The following is a 20,896-nucleotide window of genomic DNA, read 5'->3' as shown; positions in this document are numbered from 1 at the left end:
ACTTGTGGATATTCCTACCACGTGGCAGAATGTGAATGGCAGTATTTGATTCGGGCTATGGCGGCGAGACGCTCCATCCGGATTGGATTTAGGTGGCGACGCGATTACCACTCCTGTCACTATGGATTGCGATAAGCCAGTGATGTCGTCCACGTGGACACGCGGACGGCGGTGATTCTTATTATCTGAGCCGTTGATAGCGAAGAACCCTAAAATCGGTCTCTCACATTTGCTGTTGCTTCTGTTGATCTGGGGGATTTGCTTGCTGCTGCGGCTGCGGCTGCTGGTGAGAATGCGGCTGTGGATCGACTGGCATGGACGAAATCGGCCGCTCTTCTATGTGCTTGGGCTTGACGTCAATGCTCCTGCGAAGAAAGAGCTACCAAGAATCACTGGAATGCCCGGGATTGGGACGAAAGAGGCGATGGATGATCGAAATTTGCTGCGATCGGGGGAAGGGCGGGCTTACCTCGCAGCCTGGGAGGATTCGTGAGGGAGATCCTCCTCCAGCCATGTCTTGACTTGCTTGAGATTCCTGCGCAGCACCGCCGAGGACTTCACCACGTCGCCTCGCATCATCACGTACGCGGCGCCGATCGCCGCCAGCGTCATCACGAACGTCGACATCGCCATCGCGCCTCCACAAGAACCCTAGGATGCCCGATAAACCCTAGGCGAATATGCTAGCTCTTTTAAAAATCCTCTACTCTTCGTCTGATACATCAAAAGTAATCTTTTGGGCCTTTGGCGCATCGGCAGCGAGCTCTCTGAAGTGAGCTCCATACAATTTTGATTCCTGCGAAAGAAAAACTCGGTTTTCCATGGAAAGAATCGATCGGACAGAACAAATATACCTTCTTCTTAACGTGAGCGCCGAATTTGAGCAGCTCCTCCGGGACGATCTGACGAGCTTCTCTTAGAATGTTGACAAGCTCCCCAGCGCGAGCCTGAGAAGACAAGAATCAAAGTTTACTCGAGTTGTTCCTCCCAATAAGAAAAGTGCGTACCTTGTCAGCAGTGGTGAAGAAAGTGTGCGCGGTTCCTTTCTTTCCAGCTCTGCCTGTGCGACCAATGCGGTGCACATAGTCCTCGGTGGTGAGAGGAAAGCTGTAGTTTATCACGAACTCTACGTCTGGAATGTCGAGTCCTCTCGCAGCCACATCCGTGGCAATCTAAAAGCAAAGAAAAACTGTGAGCTGACAACGAGGATCGATGACTTTCTACCAGTAAAGGATGTGACCCGTCCTTGAACGCACTAAGAGCTTGATTTCGTGCCTGTTGAGACTTGTCGCCGTGTATGCCCGTCACATTCCAACCTCTATAGCACGAAAAACGTGGGAAGTCTTAGATCATACAAACAGTCACACCGTCCACTTACTGTTTCTGGAGAAAGTTTTCTACTCGGACCGCCTCCTTTTTGTACAGAACAAAAACCAGGACTCGATTCCTGTGTATCCAACGAGCACTCTAGTAAGAAAACAATATCAAAAAGCATCTCAAACCAGTTCACATCACCTCTTTGTTTTATGGTATAGCCGAAGCAATTCCTGTAAGCGTCTGTCCCGAGACTTATCGTCAAGCACCTACAAACAGTCTTTGTGAGCATCAATCTAAAGCCAGCCAACAAAACTAACCTCAACTATCTGCGTGACGTCATGATTAGCAGATAAATCTTCTGATCCTACAGTAATCTGGAGAAAACTTATAAGCTCCTGTGTGGTAAAAATAAACGCACCTTCACAGGACTCGCGTCCTGAATGAATTCCTGGGCAAGCTTTTGTACAGAAGTTGGCCAGGTTGCACTAAACATTATGGTTTGTCTTTCTGAAAGAAAAAAAGTAAGTGATAGCTTGAAAAGATTAAAACCTCCGTACCCTGGGGTATATGACTAACAATTGCTCGAACAGCAGGCTCAAAGCCAAGATCAAGCATGCGGTCAGCCTCATCTAGAACCTGCGAAACATAAGCACTTGAGAAATTGATGAACAATACTAACTACTTACCAAATAAGTAATTTGATCAAGCTTGCAAACGCCCTCATCAACGAAGTCTTGCAAGCGACCAGGTGTGGCAACAACGATATCCTGCACCGCAAATGACATGAATCAGAAAAATGTCACTGCCCATTGTTTGTTTGACAACTCACACAGCCAGATCTCAAAGAAGAATACTGTGGCCCTTTGGAACTCCCTCCATAAAGACATACAACTTTAACGCCGCAGCTGGCTCCAGCTTCCTCAAGAACGGCAGCAATCTTGAGACGTGATTATCACACATGTCAAGTTCGAAGGTTTGCCTTCTTCCTAAAAAAGACAAATCACTAACCTGTTGGGCCAGTTCTCGAGTTGGAGAGAGAACAAGGCAGCGTGATCCCTTTGAATGCTTCTTTTCTTTCTTTTTATGGTTGAGGATATGAACCAGAGCGGGAACACCAAAAGCTAAAGTTTTGCCTGGAACAAACCAGAAAGACAAAAAAAACATATAAAGATTTGATACATCTCCAAGAAACGAAACTTACCGGAGCCAGTAGCTGCGATTCCAATCAGATCTCTTCCATCGAGAAGAAACGGCCACGAGTGAGCTTGTATAGGAGACGGCTTCTCAAACCCGCTACAGCATTTCATCACGTCAGCAGGGAGCTTGGCTGCCGAGAAGGACTCGAGAGCTTGAAACTTTGCATTGGAGCTATCTCGTCCATTCAGACTGACTAGCAAGTCTTCCACTTTCTTTGGCTTCCCATTGCAAATTTCCTTGCTAGCAGCATCATCGACCTCGATTTGACGATCTCCCTTGTCTTTCTCCTTCTTTTCAGATTTTGGCTCGTACAATTCGTCACTGATCCCGTTAGAATTTCCCTTGATAGCCGCATTTTCGTTGTCAGCATGATCCCTCTTCTTCTCCTTCTTCTTCTTGCCAAATTTCGGCTCATCAGCCACTACATTCTCACCTTCCGGCTCACCGTCATCGTCGATTTTCTTCTTCCTCTTCTTCTTCTGCCGCAGCTCCGCATTCTCAATCCGACACCGATCACCATCGCAATCCTCCGCCGCCGCGCGATCGCTAGCAGCGCGATCGCTGGCGCGCTTCTTCCCCATGCTAAACCCTAGCCGAAATATTCCCAAACCCTAATTATCACTGACGTGGCAAATCTTTAAATGCCGAGCACTTTTAAGACAAAGCAATCTCTTCTAGGGCAGTGATTGGACCACGTCAAGCGAAGAACTAGGGTTAGAATGCATGGGTGGAGGAGGAATGAGCGATCTGGGAATGGCGCAGGGTCTGATGCGCCACATCTGCTTGCTGCCTCCTCTCAGCATCGTGGTCGCGCTGCTCGCGCTCTTAATGTCGCTCACTGTCACAGCGCTCTCGCGAAAGGTGAGTTCCAAGAGCAGCAATGTCGCTGCAGCATTAGTCCCGCCGGAGAAGGAGAGGGGCGGCGTCGAGCGAGAGGGCGATGCGGTGGATTGCATCGTGGTTGGAGCGGGGATCGCTGGGGCCGCCCTCGCGTACGCGCTTGGCAAGGTGATTCCTTTCCAGCTCTAAAAAAAATCTGTGTTTAACAGCCATTAACAGGATTCGCGAAGAGTTTTGTTGATCGAGAGGGATTGTTCCGAGCCGGATAGAATCGTTGGAGAGCTGCTACAACCCGGTGGCTATCTCAAGCTCGTGGAGCTTGGAATGAAAGGTACTGAGCTCATTCTTTTCTACTTTGTTTCTTTTGTTTCTCCTCTTTGCCTTGACTGAGTTTGCGATATTCTATACAGACTGTGTGGACGAGATAGAGGCGCAAAGAGTACACGGCTATGCACTCTTCAAAGATGGACGAGATGCCAAAGTCGGGTACCCCTTGAAAGGTCGCTCCGAGGATGTTGCCGGGAGGAGCTTCCATCATGGGCGATTTGTCCAGAGGCTGCGACAAAAGGCGGATTCGCTCCACACGTAAGTTTGTCCAAGTCTTTTTTATGTTGTCTGTGCATCACGTTTCCCATGTTTTTTCCTTGGCAGCGTTAAATTGGTTGAAGGAACAGTTTTGTCGTTGATAGAGGGCGATGGAATCGTGAAGGGGGTACGATACAGAGTAAAGAAGGAGGACGGAGTACAAGTGGTCGAAGCCTATGCGCCTATTACTTTCGTCTGCGATGGATACTCTTCTAACTTGAGGAAAAATCTTTGCACGCCAAAGGTAAGTTTGGAGTTTTTCCGTAAGCGTCTCGTCTAAATGCGAAGCACTTGTGTGTCTGTTTTCTGTGCAGGTTGACGTGCCATCGCATTTCGTCGGTTTGATACTTGAGAACTGCCACCTTCCATACTCGAATTTTGGTCATGTCGTTCTGGCGAATCCCTCGCCGATTCTGTTCTATCCAATCAGCAACACTGAGATTCGGTGCCTGGTGGACTGCCCCAAGGAAGTCATGCAATCAGTTAGAAGTGGAAAGATGGCTCACCATCTCATAAACAACGTTGCTCCTCAGGTACGTTCTCGGTTTTCAGTCCAAACTCGTCTTGGTATTTAGTATTTTTGCACAGCTCCCTGTCCAGCTCCGAGACTCTTTCATTGCCGCTGCAAGTGACACAACCAAGATCCGCAGCATGGAAAACAAGATCATGCCCGCTGTCCCCATTCCGAAACCGGGCGCATTACTCTTGGGCGATGCTTTCAACATGCGTCATCCACTAACGGGAGGTGGAATGACGGTCGCGTTATCCGACGTTGTGCTTCTCAGAGACATGTTGCGGCCGGTGGTAAGCTTTAAAGACCAAGCTGCCGTTTGCAGTTACCTCCAAGCCTTTTACACGAGACGAAAGGTAACGGTGTTCTCTCAAAAACTAACTTTTCTACTCGTACTTAAAGCCATCGATCGTCTTGCAGCCTGTTGCATCGACGATAAACACTCTAGCCGGTGCTCTTTACAGAGTTTTCTGCGCGTCGCCCGACGTTGCAATGACCGAGATGACACAGGCATGCTTCGACTACTTAAGCCTGGGAGGAGTTTTCTCGAGCGGTCCAGTGGCTCTACTCTCGGGCTTGAATCCTCGTCCTCTCAGCCTCGTCGCTCACTTCTTCGCAGTGGCCTTCTTTGGAGTGGGCCGCCTTCTACTGCGGTATCCATCTCCGAAAAACTTCTGGGTGGCCTTCCGGCTCGTCAAGGTACACAAAACTTAAAAGAGAACTTTGCAAGCTCGTCTCTTACAGTCATAGATTTAATTTACAGGGAGCGGCAAGCATCATCTTCCCGATCATACAAGCCGAGGGCGTCGTCCAAATGTTCTTCCCGTGGATCATGACGCTGTTCTACCGCTCGCCTCTCCATGTGTAATAAAACATTTCTCGCGACGTTGCACGGTATGTAAGACGTATGCTCTATAAGTATAAAATCATCGCATTTTATTGAGGACAATCCCGCTTCCATGCGTCCCAAGAATCATAGTCTTCCTTCCTCGCAACACAAGAGGCAATCTTTTTTTTTTCTTCGTCTCCAAGAGCTCCTCCCTTGTCTCGCTTATTCCCCCAAAAATCAGCCATTGTAGTAGAAACCAAAAAGAAGAAAAAACTCCCAGTCTCCCCCCTATGCTACCTTCGAAACTATGATACATGTTTGCCTCAAGTATGTTAGTGTCCCTCCCCGTCCTGTCCTCCTGTTCTTCTATCTCCTCCATCTCTTCTAGCTCGAGAGAAAAAAAAAAGAGAAATTCTATCACCCTGTTCTCCTGTTCTTCATGGTTGTCATCATTATCCCCCCGGCTCAAGAGCACCTGTTTAAAAAATCCTGGACGCTTTTCAACCCCTCGGCCGAGAAGCTCCTGCGTATTCTCGTGTCCGACGAGAGCCGGGGCGGGCAGTCGGCGTGGAAGCACACCGTCACCACCGTCAAGTTGTCGCTCGTGTTGCGCCGCAGCGCCTCCGCCACCAGCTGCTTGGAGCACAGGTCCGGATCGTTGTGCTGCTGCAGCTCCTTCCTGGCCAGATCGATGGCGTTCTGGCTCGTGAAAACGTCCCAAAGCCCGTCGCAGCCGATGATGAGGAACTCGTCCTCCTCGGTGAGGATGGCCTGGCGGAGCTCCGGCTCCGAGATGAGCGGACCCCCGACCTTCAAGTCCTTCATATGCCAGTCCCCCAGAGCTCGGGCCACCGCGAGCTGGCCGTTGAGGTAGCCATCGTCGACGAAGCCACCCAAGGCTTCTATCCTTGTCCGCTCCACCACCGGCTTGTGGTCCCGTGACATCTCCACGGCCTTGCCTCGTCTTGACAGCACAGCTCTGGAGTCGCCCACATTCGCAACTAGAAGTCTCCTGCCAGGAAGAAAAGAAGAAAAAAAACAAAAAGAAAAGTGGTACGCGTGTCAGGAACTAAACATCTGGAAGCCTCTGGAGAGAAAAGAAAAAGGAAAAAAACGCGGCGAACCTTCCAATCACGAAAGCAGTGAGAGCAGTGGTTCCAGATTGCAGCTGCTCGTCTAGAAGGCAGGCCTCAGCGAACGCGTGGTCTGTCTGATAAAAGCCATGACGTACAGCATCCTCCAAGCACGCAGGGAAGGACACGTCTCTCAGAATGTATCCAAGGAGGTGCTCCCTTACGAACAGTGCGGCATCTTTGCCACAGTGACCATCAAACACCTACATCCCAGAAAACAAAACCAAGGAAAATGAGCACACCGAATAGCAAGAACAAACGAAAGCGAAGAAACTCACTCCATAGAACGCCCCAGAAGCATCGCCCATAGGCCCCAAATCGTCCACTCTAACATGCGCGTCTTCCATAAGTCCCCGCCCCCCAATATCAGTCCATTCCCCAGACCGGATCATCGGCACGAAGATGGCGATCTCCTCCTCCTTCTGGTCAGAAGTCTCCTCCACCTTACGAGCAAGCCGCAAAGAAGGAAAAAACCAAAGAGCGGCAATTCTAAGAAACCATAGACCCATTTGCTCGAGAGAAACTTACCACTTCCGACATAGCTAACCTCACCGTGCTCACGCACTTGCAAACCGTAGATCCCGCCCCGGCGCTCCCCACACTGGCGGTGGTAGTGGTGGTAGTGGCCGTCAGGCACGCTGTAATTGTGGCCGTGTACACCGGCTTGGGCGGCTTCGCAATGGGATCGCTGGATGCGCCGGCCGCCCCTCCTCCAGCAGGGAGCTGCTCCAGCGCCCCCACAGGCTGTGATATGTCTGCCCCTGCCGCCATAGCTCGATCGAATGCGCCACCGATCGCTGCTCGGTATGAGCCAGACTTGCAATCCAATTGATCGCTCGATTCACAATCCCTGCACCGCTGCGCAGAGAAATCACTCCTCAGTGCTCGCTGTTCACTGCTCGTCCGCGCTACTGCTGCTTCGCTACTCGCTGCTACTCGTCTTCGTCACGCAAACCCTAGAAACCCTAACCCTACAAAAGGGGTATCAGAAAATATATATTTTGGTGGAAAGGGCAAAAAAACACGTTGCCAGGTCAGCCTGGCGCCATGCCCTAATGGCAGATATTTAATGCACGGCCGCTGACCGCCGTCGGATACGCACGGCTGGATGGGACGTAGTATATTCGCATTAAAGATTTTATCAACAAAATTGAGTGCCTGGTTTGAAGTCCGTGTGCGTGTGAACGAGCGTGTCCTCCCTTTCACTGTTGTGGAGCATTCCCTGACGATGATGGCGCACTAGCCGCCTCGACCGCTGTTACGTCGTCCTGGATCACTCCAAGCAATACCAGCGACGACCTTCGAGACACACCGACAAAAGTTAGACCGAAAGTCTAGATCGAAAGTTTAAACCAAAAAGAGAAGATTTTTTCCTTTTCTTACCTGGGAACAGAGGACCGGACACCCGGCTGGCTCGCATGCGCGGCCAACGGCGTTTTCAACGTTGGATGCTTCACGAGAGCGTTCTCGAGCTGCGCGGTTGGAAGCTTCACGTAATAAAAGAATCAGCGTGTTATTTACAATTGCGAGTGATAACAGTAGTACCTGTAGCAAGACACGAAAGGAATGCGGTGTGGTTTCGCTCGCGCACTTGAGGAATCCAACCCATAATTGAGGAGTCTTCCAGATCTGGGAACGCGATATGCCAGTAAGAAAACTAAATTAAACACGTTCGAAGAAGAAGGCGAAGGAACGCGAGAGAAGTACCTGCTTGTTGACAAGTCTGAGTAGAATATCCATGACGAAACCCACCTGTCGGGACGTAGAAGATTTTCAGGCAATGACGTAAACGCATGGAAAACCATACCAAAGACCGAAACGTTCCAACAGCTTGAATGACAGTTCGCATGAACAGCTTTGGAAGAGGTGTTTGTTCCACCTGATCAAGTTTCCAAAATGTTACGTAATGGAAGATACGAACCAGAGGCCTTACCAACTGATTCAAGACTTTCGCTAAAACGTCCTGATTGAAGACATTTCGCTGTTGCAAGCATGCCGAGCAAGCTTCCGTGACCTGAAAATCATAGATATGTAACCTTCCTGGTGGAGAAAAGAAACAAATACCTTCTTCAAAGGAACTGCATCACGTTGCTGATCTATACCGTGAAGAGCAATGAGCACTTCGGCAGGTGTCAAAGCAGGACCTGTGTGCGCAGAGCCCTGCCATTTCCAACGCTTATGAAATGCCAACCAAGCCAATCAATCGCTACAGCCTACCTGCAAGATACGCGCCAGTGCAACTTGAAACTTGTCCGGTGGTAGATCAACCAATCGCGGAAAAATTGGAAGAACCTGAACCATTTCCCAGTCAGTAATTTGCGATACAAAACTTCGCCACAAGCAAACCTCTTCTTTTGAAAGTGACGACAAGATTGGAATCAGAAATACCGCGTCCTGCACAAGAACATATTTAACTAGCTGATTGATTTCCAGACAGTCACCTTTATCCTGGTCTCGTGGAGCTGTTTTATCGTTTTGATAAGTTCCGGCGATGGTGTGGTTCCTTCAGTCAAAACATGTAGGACCTATTCATGCAAAACGTAAAAAATGCCAGCCATGATCGGCGAGTCATCCATTACCTGTAGTAACAAGTTTTCGCAGCCCTGTGGAGGAGCGGAGATGATACTTAGTAGTTCTGGGGAAGATTGTCCGACCGTCCGGACTAGAACAGGTATTTGCCGATGAATTGCTTGCTTAACTGGCTTTGGTGCTCGATCGTATACATTGAATAGCTCGCCCAAAAGAGCATGTTTCTGCAGGTAAGTTTACATGTAATAAACAGACACTGGACATGAAATAACTGACCTTGGTACAAAGAGCAAAATAAAGTGACATACAACGTTGGGCTTCCGCTTTGGTTCCCCCGCCGTCGGCTGCATTCGCTTCTTGATCGCCGGGAGCAACTTCCTGTTACGAAAGACACAGCACCTTTAAGATTCCAGTCATGTTTACAAAAAAACAGAAGCACCTGTAGCGTGCTCCGTTCCTGAGCTTCACTGTCTACATTATGTCCTCCGACATTTACAACAGATAATAGCATTTTAGTGGCAAACTCTTCAATTTTTTGTGAAATGAAGGTCACAGGGTACAGTTTATTTGCAACCTGAAGGCACCCAAAGTTCAATTCGTGACATGATATTTACTTGGAAGCTTACCAAACGAATGGCCTTTGTTCGAGCGTCATCGACCTCGTGAACAGCGCACTGCAAAATGAAAACGATGGTCACGGACGCTTCCAGGCCAAAACACCAAAAACAAAATACCTCTAAAGCCATATTTAAACACCTCTCCCGAACTGCCGGACGTTGCAAGATGAGACTCCACAAAGCGCTTAAGCCCTGTGTAACGCGATCACCATTGGGCTCATTGATCGGATTACAAAGACTTTCTAAGAGCGCAAATGCTCCCTCCGGAAACAACGGGATCTCGCACAACAGCTTGCTCAAAGACTTGTCTGACGGAGGTAGCGAATCTTTCAACCCCTGGCTCTGTTTGAAGACAACGTTGTCAAATTTCTTGCATGAATATAAGCTTACCAAAGATACAAAAAAGTTTTCGTATTTCTCTATACTATCTCCACCAGCTATGTGCATCAGGTACAGTTCATAGAAAACGTGTAGCGCAAGTTCATGACCCTGAAAGACATAGACGTGACTACAATCACTTTTATCTGCACTTACGTACCATATGATTCGCATAGTCCGCAAGTATGTGCTTTTGTAAAGTATTCAAAGCCTCAGCCGACTGAAGGAAAAAAGTAGATTAGTTTACAACAGTTTTCACGAAATACGAAATACTTGCCTGCGCAGTCAGACGCGCTAATAACGCGATCCTCAAACCACCACCCCCAGCGGCCGAGACTGCTTTGCTTCCTTCTAATATGCGTGTCAACGCAGAGTTTCCAAGAGTCGCCCGTTGCTCATTACTTAACGTCACCACAGGAAGGAAGCTGGACAAACCAGCCCCGGAAGCTCCTGCTTCTTGTCTATCGTCAAGGGCATCACTAGAAGGATACAGTGCACCATACATCGTTGAGATGGTCCGAATCCCCATATCCTCGTCCGGCTCTGACTTTACGTGCGTAAACGTCGGTTCCATTTTCACGGACGTAGCTTTCAAGGAAGCTCTTGGATCCCTGCTGTTCATTACAGGCGGAGACACGGGCTCTGCCTTCACAGTTCTGAAAACAGGAGGCACTCCTGGCTGCTGTAAGTCCTCCTGCTTTGGTATCACCATTGGAGGACCTGGTGATGGTAAGCGACGGGGATCCATACGGGGATCCATACGGCGGGGATCCTACACCAAAGAAAAAAAAGTAGAGATTTAGTATCAAGTAGCAAAGAGTCATTCTCACCCTTCGTGGATCTCGCCTGCCATCCATAGCCACGGGCTCGATAGGTGGCGGCGGCGGAGGCGGCGGCAATAGCTGCGGCTTGTCCATGAAGTCCGCCGGAACAGACGGTGGAAGGTTTTGCATGTTGACAATCACGACATCAGCCAGAGTATCGGGAGGGAGCCTCGACATGAGCAAATCGATCGAAGCGATTTCTCCTTTGGCCGCAAGTGCCTCAAACATCTGTATCATCTGCTGTATGGGAGGTAGACCCGCTCCATTCGCGTATCCGGGTGCATCCGGGTGAAAATGCTGCTGAACCGGGGGCGGCGGAGTAGTCCGCAAGCGTTTTCCATAGCTTTCTTCGTCATTGCCATTTTCTTGCGGTGGGGGTCTCTTGTTTCGTGGATCCTGTCTCTCTTCCTACAAATACACACATCGTTACAGGAGGAAAAAGAAATGGCTTATTCGGCACTTTTACTCGGTTGGAGCGGGAACTCGACTCTCTCGACTCTCTCTCGCCACCCCTGCTGCTTCTCTCGACTGCCAAGTCTGCAACGTCTCCGGCATTCATCTGGCGCAGTGCCGAAGTGAGACGATCGCGCCACTGCCAAGAATAACGAAGTTACAAAGGAAGAAGTGACAATAAAAACTGCATACCGGTGCTGCCGCAGGATACGTGCATTTTAGAAGCTGGACAAAGGCATTCTTCAAGGCAGTAACCACGCTGGCCACTTGACCACCTTTGATCGCTTCACAACTTGGTCCCAGTGAAAGTAACACAGGAAGGATGCGTCCGTAAAACGACGGTCTTCGTTTCGCAATGGCTGCCAAGCTGCTCATTCCCTTCCCAAATAAGAATCCACTCAATTGACGTTTTGAAAGCTTGAAAACTAAAGTACCTATTCACGATGACAATGGCGACGGGACCCGGAAGAGCCGAAACGTCAGGTTGCCGCAGCTGGTTCAGCAACAATCCCAACGATTTGCTCGCCTCTTGACCCATGGCTGTGGCATCTAAGAGTGGATGGCCAGACACTATCCAAGACACATTTATCCCTTTTGACGTTCCTGAAACGAAAACACCAGAAAAAATCCGTAACTGCGACATTTCAATATGTGTACTACCATCGAGTCGATCAGGTAGCGGTGGCTGCGAAGGACCACTAGGGTCTGGAGTGAAGAGCAAAATCACAGTCTCGATAAACTTCACAGCGTGCAAACGTACCCCGTCGTTGCCATGCTAGTACAAAAACTTACTTCAGAAAAACGCAAGACACACCTCTCGTTTCTTCCCATACCTGCTGAGCAAAGGGATACACAAACTCCTTGAACTGAAGAACTGAAATCCAAGAATCTTGCATGAACTTATCCACTTGCCTCGTATAAATTCCCTGAAAAAAGAATAGCACAAGAAACCATCAGAAACTCTTCTTCTGTTTCACCAAGAACAGGAGCCATACCTTCAACAAGACATACTCCAAGGTGTGGCGAAACAAATTGGTACCAGCAGTGATAGCACGCCGAGCAAAGGCCGGCTCGCCCCGGAGCAATGTCAAGAGCACTGGCATCATCACCGGAACATACTCCACTTGCCTGAGCCCGACCTCCTCGATGATCCTGGGAGCAAGAAAGATCACCCTACATTGTGAGCCGCGCGGCTAGATTAGGTCAGGAGAGGAGGAACTCACTCGACAAGAAAGTTGCGGATGGCGCTGGCGCGATCGTTGCGCAGCTCCAGCAGCACGGGCAGGAGCTCCGGGAGAAGCCGCGGCTCCCTGTGAAGCGCCAGCTCCCTGAGCTCCCGGAGAGAATCGAGCTTGGCCGCGGCGTCGGGATGCAATTGGGCGTCGTGGAGGAGCGCCACGGCGCGCTCGCGGGCCTCGGGAGGCACCGCCATCATCGCTGCCATTGAGCCGGCGCTCACAAAAACCCTACAATTTGCTCTCTTTTTAACTGCGCATTGGTGTGTTACTTCTTGGACCCTGTTCTTCTCTACCGCGTAATTCCCGCATCCATGCCCTACCCAAAAGATGAACCGCGATCTCAATGTGTCCGCTGCTCAATCGATGCAAATCAGATTGCCGCCATATCCAATTGAAGCCCTAGAGCTTGTGCTACCATATATCCATCACTTTTGTAAATCTTTGCAGCAAATCCTATACGTCCAGTTTGAATTGGGTTTAAGGTGAGGCCATCGTAGCCGTCGAGTACAAGACAATATGCATGCTCATACAAATAATGCTTAGTTGTGTTATCGATTTCTTCCGAGATTCTGATACATATGTATTGCAACTCTTCTTGCCAAGTCTGAGAAGAACACATCAAAAAGAGTACTAAAGGAAAGCACGGATTGGAACACATCGATCGATCCTCTATAAGATCATTCGCTCGACATTGATCGAGCGACTTGCCTTTTAATCGGTTTACCTTAATCGAGACACCTAACCTCAAGGAAATCTTTCTAACAAATTCTGTACGTCCATTTTGAATGGGTATAAGACGAGGCCATCGTAGCCGTCGGGTTATCCTTATGGATCGATTTCTTCCGAGATTCTGGCGCCTCCCAAACATATGTATTGCAATTCTTCTTGCCAAGTCTAAAACGAGCGAACGAATCAAGATAGAGTGCTAGAAGAAGGCTTGCTTCACCTCGTATCGAAACTCTACACGGATATGAGGTACATTGGTTTTGTGGATGTCGTTCCCCGCAGCTCCCCGTTTGAAGTATTTGTGTCCAATCCAATGAAGCTGGAGAGCACCAAGTTATGCTTGACAAAACGTGGAAAAAGAGAGACCTTCATGTGATGAGGAAAACCCGACTGATAGACGGAGTTTCTTGCGATTTCGCACAGGTCGCAGGAACTCAGCTTCCAGACCTGAGACACAAATGAGAACTTAAGCTTGAGATCGTCTTTAGAGCGTACCTGAGCGGCAATGCTGTATTCCTCCACTAGTGGTTCTTTAGTAAGATGTATTTGAAGTGGATCATCCGTTGACAGGGAAACATTGAGACCTCGTGAAAAAAACATAGGAAAAGGATTACGGTGGTAATCCAAAAACAAAGAGTTGTTGCTCAAGGGAGACATAGCCAGACCAATCTGGCAAACGAACCACAAGAAAAAGGTGAGTTTAAAGTGCGGGACGAAAAAACAAACATGATAAAACCTGGGCGAGGTAATAAAGATACTGAAGTCCAGGAGATTTTCTGAGGTTGTTTCCATGAGCGATGTTGTGAGCCAGTAAAAACGTGGACGCCAAGTGATCCAAATCTCCTGCCTCTCCGGAATGAGGCCGAAACTTAATTGTGCACAAACCTTTGGACTCACGGAGCTGCCAACACAGAACTACAAGAATCATCCATGAACTGTTCTTGAAAGTTTCTACCTTGTTTAAAGTGTACATGTTGGCGTAAATGTAGTACGCCCAATACGAGTAGGCCGGATTAAAGTTGATATCCCACTGTGCAGGAGTTTGCATATGTTTATTTGGACGACGCTCTGGCTTACTCTCGTCGTCAACCATATCGAATGCTACCACCTACACACCGTGATAAAACGACGAGAGAAACAATCAAGAGATTACCTGTTTCAAAAATATGTGTAGCTGCGGATGCGAACCAGGATCAATCGTGACTTCAAATAATGGAAGAAATAAATTGTTCAATATGGTTTGAAAGGATGTAACAATGCCCATCATCTTGTAAAATATGTAGAGTCGAGGAACCTGTATCACACAGCGTGGCGTGTCAGTAAGACCAACTTAAGGAAATCGGACTACCTACTTGAACAAGCCATACAACGTTTTCGCTGTAAAGCTCGTTATTTACAATCCAGCTTGCTAGTTGATCCCACTCACTTTGCTTTCTTCCATATACGGATATCCTGTACTCCGCCATCTGCAGGATTTAAGTTCCACCAGAATGGAATAGCTGCCACTTTAAATGATACCTGGTACTTGCTGACAGCAAGATCCTGAAAAACTTCTTTTGTTAGCTCCGCCAAGAAGCGCCCTGAGCAGTGCATGGATTGTATATGAAAAGCTTACTGATTTCAAAAGATACCCTGGATAAGATTGTCCTGCTTCAGAAAGATCTCTCTAAGCCGGCTTTGACCACAAGGATTGTACTTAAGATTGAATTTGTCGAAGCGATGAAACGTATTTTTATCAGCATGGACGTCAAGCAAATCCACATTCAGGTCGTACCTAGCAATACCAAAATTACACCAATTCTTCTTCAATGTATCGCCGCTAAAACATACCCTGTTAAGTCCAAGCTTTCGAAGACTTCCTTAAGAGTAAGATATTGGCCATCCCGAAAGATAACAACCTGACTTGGCAAGAAACATTGAGTGTAAACATATAGAAGCTTTTAGATTGTAAGTCACCTCGTCGGGTTCATTTCTCAGCTTTGACTTTATAAATCGCAAAAGATGCTTTTGGTTCATACAAGATGAATGATGGACGTGAGTGTCAACCTTCCTGACGTTGTAAAAATCTCGATGAGGGGCACTCTTCTGAGCAAGAAACTCTCTGTCCGCATTAAGCATGAGATGAAGGCTAAATTTCTGCAGTAAGGAGATTCAGATGTTAGATGTTTCTCAGAAGTGCAAGGATACGATCTACCTGTTCCAAAAGATGTAACCGATGGTAACAGAAGGTTCGCACATTTCCTAGTCCTGTAAGTCTAAGTATTCGGTGCATGTCCGTAAAGAATGTAGTTGCGTCAGGAACGGGAAACAACTCCTCCTTTGCTGAAAACACCACTTTAGAAGTTTTCATGGTAGCAAGGACATACCTTCTGAATTTGCATAAACATGTATAACACCATCTATCTCTTTAAAAACATGCTGGATGTTAGCTATGTTGGTTAGTCAAAGCTCATTTAAAAAAGAGGGCAAACCTGCGATCGAGGTTCTGGTTCGTAGTGGAAAGGATCTGGATTAAATCCTGATGCACAAAACATTCCTTTCCGCCATGGTGGATCCTTTTCCACAAATAAATATTTTTCTCTTAGAGCCAAACACTGCTGTAGCACAATGCAAACTTCCTCTTCTTCGGCTGTAGGCGGGTCTGATACATAACATATGTGACAGGAGGAGTCAGAAACGATGATGAGGATTATACGTACCATAAGGTGTGACTTTCATGCGAACAAACGTTTCTTGTTGTGGCTCCTTTCTTAGAATGTCAGCAGCCACAGGATCAGGCGCTCCGAGAAGCCCGTCTGCAAGACTATGCGGCCTAGCTGAATGTGTCTCAGACTTCTCAGTTTGTTGCTCTAATGATGCGACCAAGCATTCCAAGCTCGGAGAATGTGATAGTCCAAAGCTTTTTGGATCGTCATCCTGCAAAACGATGACACTCATTCGACCAATCAGAACACACAAACAAGAGCAAAGCATACCAGAATTTTCATGTCATCAGCCACTGTAACGTACCATCCTCAACAATGGCTCCTCAAAGCATTCATTGGCTACAGCTTCCTCGATTGCACAAATTTCATCGACAAGAACAGCGTCTTCTTTGTCATTCAACATATCCACATCCTCATCCGATCCATCCATATCAAAAAGTCCAGACTTAGGAGGAGAGGATGGTCTCAAGTGTGCAGTTCTCCTGTTTGATGCGGAATGATTGAAAGTTTGGCCACTTTCTGCTAGAAAATCCCAGAAAATTATAAATTCGAGCAGATGAATATCACCTTCGAGACGAGTGCGAACTTTCGGCAAGACAGGAAACACTTGCGATTTATCGTCCTCCTGGTCACGATCAGAAGGCAAAGAAGTCGACTTGGATCTCGACTTGCAACTCAGTGACGATGTTCTTCCACTTTCCACAGTCTTTCCAGCTTCACTAGCAGCTGAATCCTTCAAGTTCTTCGCATTTTCTACTGGAGCCGCGCTTTCCTCCTGCTGGACCTCCGCAGCCTGCGAGCTGCTACCAGGCACTAGCTTCTCCTCCTCCCCGGAAGCCTTCCCATTCTCGGACCACCAAATCTCCACAGGACTGGCATGCCTCACGTCCTGGTGAGGCGGCACGGAATGGCCCCTTCGCAAGAGCGGCGGCTTCTTTAACTTGCTCCTCCTATTTCCCTTTTCTTCTATGATTTCCCTCTCCATACCTTCCGTGAGCTTGCGCAATCGCTGCTCCAGCACTCGCTCCACGACGCGCCTGTGCATCCATAGCGCCGAAATCGCCACGGATCCGGCGCCTAGAAATGCCGCCGCGACGATCGAGAGCCACGACGGCGCCTGCTGGGCGCCATCGTCCATCCTCTGGAGCCCTAGAAAAACTGCCCCGGCTTCATCCTTCACAAGAACGGGAAGGCAAAGCGGATAATAGCAGCTCCCGGATTCGACCACGTGGACGCCCTAGATCGGACGGTCCGCCTTGAGATTATTCTTCTTTGTTGCTCGTCGCGATCAGCTGCGCTGGATCGATCGATTACCAGAAAATATTTGAAGCTGGATCGGATGAATCGCTGGCGCTGCAATCGATCGCCTTTTTCTGTTGCTGGAATGTAGAAAAAGTAGGGTTCTTCTGGAGTTTCTGGTGATTCTACCAAGAAAATGGGCGCATTGAATGAAGATGCGCTCCCGCGATCAATGCAGCCGAGGCGCCGCGACAAGGTGATTCTCGATAATCTCCACGGTAACACTTACGTGGATCCGGTAAGAATTTCCAAAACGCTCTTGCATGCGATTGATCGATTGCTACTATTTCCCTTTCTTTCTCTCGTAGCTAAGCTTGAAATTCGTGGATTCGCTACAATTCCAGAGGCTGCGTGATATCAAGCAACTTGGTATGGATCGGGGCTCTTCACTTTCTCTATTTCTTTGTCTCAGGACTTTGCTACTTGGTCTACCCTGGCGCATCGCACTCGAGGTTTGAGCATTCTTTGGGTGTTTACAAACTCGCTCGCATGACAGTCGAAAATCTCGCGAAGAACGTACGCGTTATCTTTTTTCGTGCTCTAGTTTTTCCCCTTGATAACCGAGTTTTTCAGCCAGAGTTGAGGATCACCACCTCTGATATCACGATTGTGAGCTTGGCAGGTTCTCTTTTCCAAAACTTATGAATGGCTAAAAGCTTCCTCTCAGGCCTACTTCACGATGTTGGACATGGTCCCTTCAGTCATGTCTTTGACAACGAGTTCCTTCCTCGGATTATGCCAGGACACAAGTGGTGCGAGAACTTCGGTCTTTTAACATGGTGATATATATATATAAGGGCGATGCAGGTCTCACGAGGACATGTCAACGAGGATGATCGACTACATAGTGGATGTGAATCACATCGACATTAGTTCCACTGATCTTAAGCGAGTCAAGGTAACAGACCAAGCTGTTTTTCTTTCTTACTCTCACGGCGTTCGATCACATTTTGCAGGATATGATCTTATGTAGCAAGAACCCTTCGCTGATTGAGGTTTGAAAAGTTCTTAAACCAAGGCCTGACTTGTATCTTTGTAGGAATACAACGAGAAAACCTTTCTCTTTGACATCGTGGCTAACGGACGCAACTCCATTGACGTGGATAAGTACGAGTATTTTATCATCACCGCATTGTTTATAGTTTCTGTGTAGGTTTGACTACATTCTTCGAGACTCTCGTGCATGCGGTATAACTTCGAACTTTACGCTCGGCAGGTAATTGCCGCATTTCATTTTCACTGGCTGTCTTGGTGAGGCGAATTTTTTCTTTCTTTTCCAGGCTGATGGACAATATTAAAGTCATCGACAACGAGATTTGCTACCTTGCAACTGATGGTGAGGAAACCAACCCAGCTATGTTTGTCTTACAAGTTTATTCCAGCCATGGAAGTGTGGAATCTGTTTCGAACGAGAGCAGATCTTTTCCGAAAAATCTATACTCATCGGAAAGTCAAGGTACGTCGGTTTTGTCTTGTCCATCTCATCCTTCTTTTGGACAGGCTTTAGAGCTTATGCTCGCGGATGTGCTGGTACTCTCTGACGACTATCTGGGAATATCGGCAGGAGTTTTTGACCCAGAACAATTCTGGAAGGTAAACTTATCCGTGTTTTGCATTTGCTTAGCTTGGCTTTGAGTTTCAGATGGACGACTCTCTTCTGAAAGCGATCGAGACTTCAGATGTGGATGAGCTCAAGGAAGCGAGAGAACTGGTCTGGCGAATGAAGAGATGTGGTCAAGGACTCTATCAGGTTCCAAAAACTTTCGTGCTTTGTTCCCTCTAAGTTCTTTTAACATGTAGTTTTGTAACGAGTACCTTGTTCCAAAGGAAAAAACTGAACATTTCAAAGACGTCACTGCCAAAGACATTGTTTGCTGCGGGGTACGTAGCTTGTATGCCACTTGTCATAATCTACTTTCCATGCAGAAATCTGGGGCAAAAATTTCTGAGGATGACATTGTCGTTAGCAACGTGAAGATAGACCTTGCTTGTGGAAAGCCCGATCCTTTATCTGGGTAAAACTAGTAACTTATTTTTCTCCGTAGGCCTCGTACTTACTTGGTGTGGCTCTGTATACAGGGTGCACTTTTTCAAGGTAACAGACAATGGCTACTGAATTGCAGGGGCTATTTTGACGTTTTTCAAACAGGAGTTTGACGACTCTGTCAAGTTTACGGTGGACAGACAGAACTTGAGCGGGTTTTATTCTGATCACTGCGTGGACAGGATTGTTCGCGTATATGCCAAAAAACCAGAGCTCGTAAGTTTACGTGATCGCTCAGCCCAAGACATGACTTACTGTGTCCACGTACAGGTCGAAGCAGTGTCCGAAGCCTTTGAGGCCTTCCAACTGCGCACCTACGACTACAAGCCCCAGCTCCATGGTACTCCCGACGGGAAAAAGAGGAGGAAAAGCGGCCTCATATCTACGTAAAAGCATCATTTGTCGAGGTATCGAATCCAATGGATAGCTTCGGTGAGGAATTTCCACTTCTTATAGTTAACTCCTCCGCTGGGGTTTTTTGATGTTTTGTTTTTTTGACATGGTGTCGTACTCTTGCTCTGGACTTTTCCATTTCGACATAACATGTCGTGAGACAGAGTATCGATGGCTGGTGTGAGACGGAGTAACTGAAGGTAAGCTGGCACAGGTGGAACAGCGATGCTAGGAGATTTGTCTACGTCCGTCGGCGGTCCCCTTAAGTAGCTGGACTGGACGCCAAGAACCGCAAAATCCAGCTCTCAAAATCTAGAGAAGAGGTCTGTAGCTTTACTAGTTTCCGCTCTACTCTCCTGCTCAAAGGTCAGTAACTTCACTAGTTTTCTATGCGCAGCTTCTAATATGATTCTTTGTTTCAGAAAGATTGTGGAAGGCCGAGAACCGACAGGCCGAAAGCTCCTAAGTGGACGATATAACGAGAGTATCAAGGTAGTTCGATCGATCTTTGCAGGGAGAAGCATCGACCAACGAAGCTGATATTCGCAGCTATGGATCGAGCGAGTGAAGCTGCTGGAACCCAGAATGGAAGCGGAGGATTTTACATGGCCTCGTGTGGTCCGGTGATGGCTTCCCAGCCGGTGACGATGAGCTGCGGTCTCCACCAGCAAGCGTCGATAGTCCAGAGAATGGCAGCGGCTTATTACCACCATCAGCAGCAACAGCAACAGCAACGATGTGTTCTACTCAACGCTGGATTCGCGAAACTCACACTCAAGAAAGAAGCTTGGCAATGCTCGTGAGGGACGAGAAAAGAGTACCATATTCTTTGGCAAATGTACATAAATGTATCCATTTGACAGTAGGACGATTATACATGTTAATAGTAACAATAAAAACGATTCAAAGGTTTAGATCCTAGGGTTCTTGGATGGGTTCTAGGCGGGAGAATGCGCGGCCTGGTAAGATCGCGTGCCAATGCATCTTTTCTGTGATTTTGGCCTCGATACAGCTCTCTTTGCTGTGGATTGTGTCGATCTTGCTATCCTTAGATAGATCGCTTCGTTGTCAGGCATTCTCGTGAAGTCTTTGTCCTCTTTGCTAAGTGCAAATTTCGAGTGATTTCCTGTGTAGATAATGAATTAGATCATCTATCGCTGGCTTATGAAGCTTCGTTGTGTTGTTCTATTCGAGAACAGTGAATTTTTTTCGAGAAATATCATGAAGTGTGCTAGTTTTTGTTCTTATAAACCTTAGCCTCCGGGATTTGTGACTCCT

The 20,896-nt window shown here is 47.8% G+C and overlaps 6 protein-coding genes across 6 annotated transcripts; 2 read left to right on the top strand and 4 right to left on the bottom strand.

The window, feature by feature from the left end:
• Positions 1–134: 134 nt before the first annotated feature.
• LOC9639211 (DEAD-box ATP-dependent RNA helicase 5) lies at positions 135–3,118 on the bottom strand. The gene is made up of 14 exons (XM_024682321.1): positions 2,519–3,118; positions 2,326–2,450; positions 2,147–2,254; positions 2,004–2,084; positions 1,875–1,953; positions 1,736–1,824; positions 1,635–1,691; positions 1,516–1,583; positions 1,379–1,447; positions 1,225–1,318; positions 1,008–1,172; positions 855–947; positions 470–796; positions 135–365 (listed from the first exon to the last, which is right to left on the bottom strand). Exons 1-13 carry the CDS (start codon positions 3,093–3,095, stop codon positions 704–706), a joined length of 1,698 nt encoding a protein of 565 aa, XP_024538089.1. The 5' UTR covers positions 3,096–3,118; the 3' UTR covers positions 135–365; positions 470–703.
• Positions 3,119–3,204: 86 nt separating this feature from the next.
• On the top strand, positions 3,205–5,399 carry LOC9639210 (squalene epoxidase 3). The gene is made up of 8 exons (XM_024682303.1): positions 3,205–3,522; positions 3,574–3,685; positions 3,765–3,939; positions 4,006–4,183; positions 4,254–4,472; positions 4,528–4,806; positions 4,871–5,149; positions 5,214–5,399. The coding sequence occupies exons 1-8, from the start codon at positions 3,238–3,240 to the stop codon at positions 5,316–5,318; spliced, it is 1,632 nt and encodes a 543-aa protein (XP_024538071.1). The 5' UTR covers positions 3,205–3,237; the 3' UTR covers positions 5,319–5,399.
• On the bottom strand, positions 5,368–7,418 carry LOC9655776 (probable protein phosphatase 2C 27). Its single transcript, XM_002977340.2, has 4 exons — positions 6,941–7,418; positions 6,691–6,855; positions 6,404–6,615; positions 5,368–6,291 (listed from the first exon to the last, which is right to left on the bottom strand). Exons 1-4 carry the CDS (start codon positions 7,181–7,183, stop codon positions 5,745–5,747), a joined length of 1,167 nt encoding a protein of 388 aa, XP_002977386.1. The 5' UTR covers positions 7,184–7,418; the 3' UTR covers positions 5,368–5,744.
• A 99-nt stretch (positions 7,419–7,517) lies between these two features.
• LOC112348923 (symplekin-like) lies at positions 7,518–12,837 on the bottom strand. The gene is made up of 26 exons (XM_024682302.1): positions 12,437–12,837; positions 12,209–12,365; positions 12,047–12,139; positions 11,874–11,988; positions 11,648–11,816; positions 11,406–11,580; positions 11,221–11,352; positions 10,767–11,168; positions 10,214–10,708; positions 10,097–10,156; positions 9,949–10,047; positions 9,676–9,900; positions 9,568–9,615; positions 9,381–9,515; positions 9,218–9,319; positions 8,992–9,165; positions 8,854–8,937; positions 8,759–8,806; positions 8,630–8,704; positions 8,477–8,572; positions 8,346–8,426; positions 8,220–8,291; positions 8,120–8,164; positions 7,958–8,041; positions 7,796–7,899; positions 7,518–7,711 (listed from the first exon to the last, which is right to left on the bottom strand). Exons 1-26 carry the CDS (start codon positions 12,655–12,657, stop codon positions 7,615–7,617), a joined length of 3,588 nt encoding a protein of 1,195 aa, XP_024538070.1. The 5' UTR covers positions 12,658–12,837; the 3' UTR covers positions 7,518–7,614.
• A 169-nt stretch (positions 12,838–13,006) lies between these two features.
• Positions 13,007–16,243, bottom strand: LOC9655775 (AMP deaminase). The gene is made up of 17 exons (XM_002977339.2): positions 16,153–16,243; positions 15,877–16,093; positions 15,649–15,818; positions 15,544–15,595; positions 15,372–15,499; positions 15,134–15,313; positions 15,008–15,075; positions 14,809–14,951; positions 14,696–14,757; positions 14,530–14,643; positions 14,331–14,471; positions 14,133–14,285; positions 13,914–14,078; positions 13,673–13,846; positions 13,544–13,624; positions 13,398–13,496; positions 13,007–13,345 (listed from the first exon to the last, which is right to left on the bottom strand). Exons 1-17 carry the CDS (start codon positions 16,162–16,164, stop codon positions 13,277–13,279), a joined length of 2,028 nt encoding a protein of 675 aa, XP_002977385.2. The 5' UTR covers positions 16,165–16,243; the 3' UTR covers positions 13,007–13,276.
• An 888-nt stretch (positions 16,244–17,131) lies between these two features.
• Positions 17,132–20,483, top strand: LOC9639209 (deoxynucleoside triphosphate triphosphohydrolase SAMHD1 homolog). The gene is made up of 19 exons (XM_024682557.1): positions 17,132–17,419; positions 17,490–17,550; positions 17,594–17,697; positions 17,755–17,803; positions 17,849–17,933; positions 17,989–18,079; positions 18,138–18,176; positions 18,221–18,288; positions 18,335–18,397; positions 18,462–18,517; positions 18,564–18,637; positions 18,682–18,774; positions 18,824–18,931; positions 18,982–19,062; positions 19,108–19,196; positions 19,261–19,276; positions 19,331–19,441; positions 19,496–19,984; positions 20,041–20,483. Exons 1-18 carry the CDS (start codon positions 17,318–17,320, stop codon positions 19,613–19,615), a joined length of 1,410 nt encoding a protein of 469 aa, XP_024538325.1. The 5' UTR covers positions 17,132–17,317; the 3' UTR covers positions 19,616–19,984; positions 20,041–20,483.
• Positions 20,484–20,896: the final 413 nt, after the last annotated feature.

The sequence above is a fragment of the Selaginella moellendorffii genome, unplaced genomic scaffold (genome assembly GCF_000143415.4).
Source record: "Selaginella moellendorffii unplaced genomic scaffold, v1.0 SELMOscaffold_34, whole genome shotgun sequence".
NCBI lineage: Eukaryota > Viridiplantae > Streptophyta > Lycopodiopsida > Selaginellales > Selaginellaceae > Selaginella > Selaginella moellendorffii.
The sequence above is the reverse complement of the archived record's forward strand: the minus strand, read 5'-3'. Positions and strand labels throughout refer to the sequence as shown.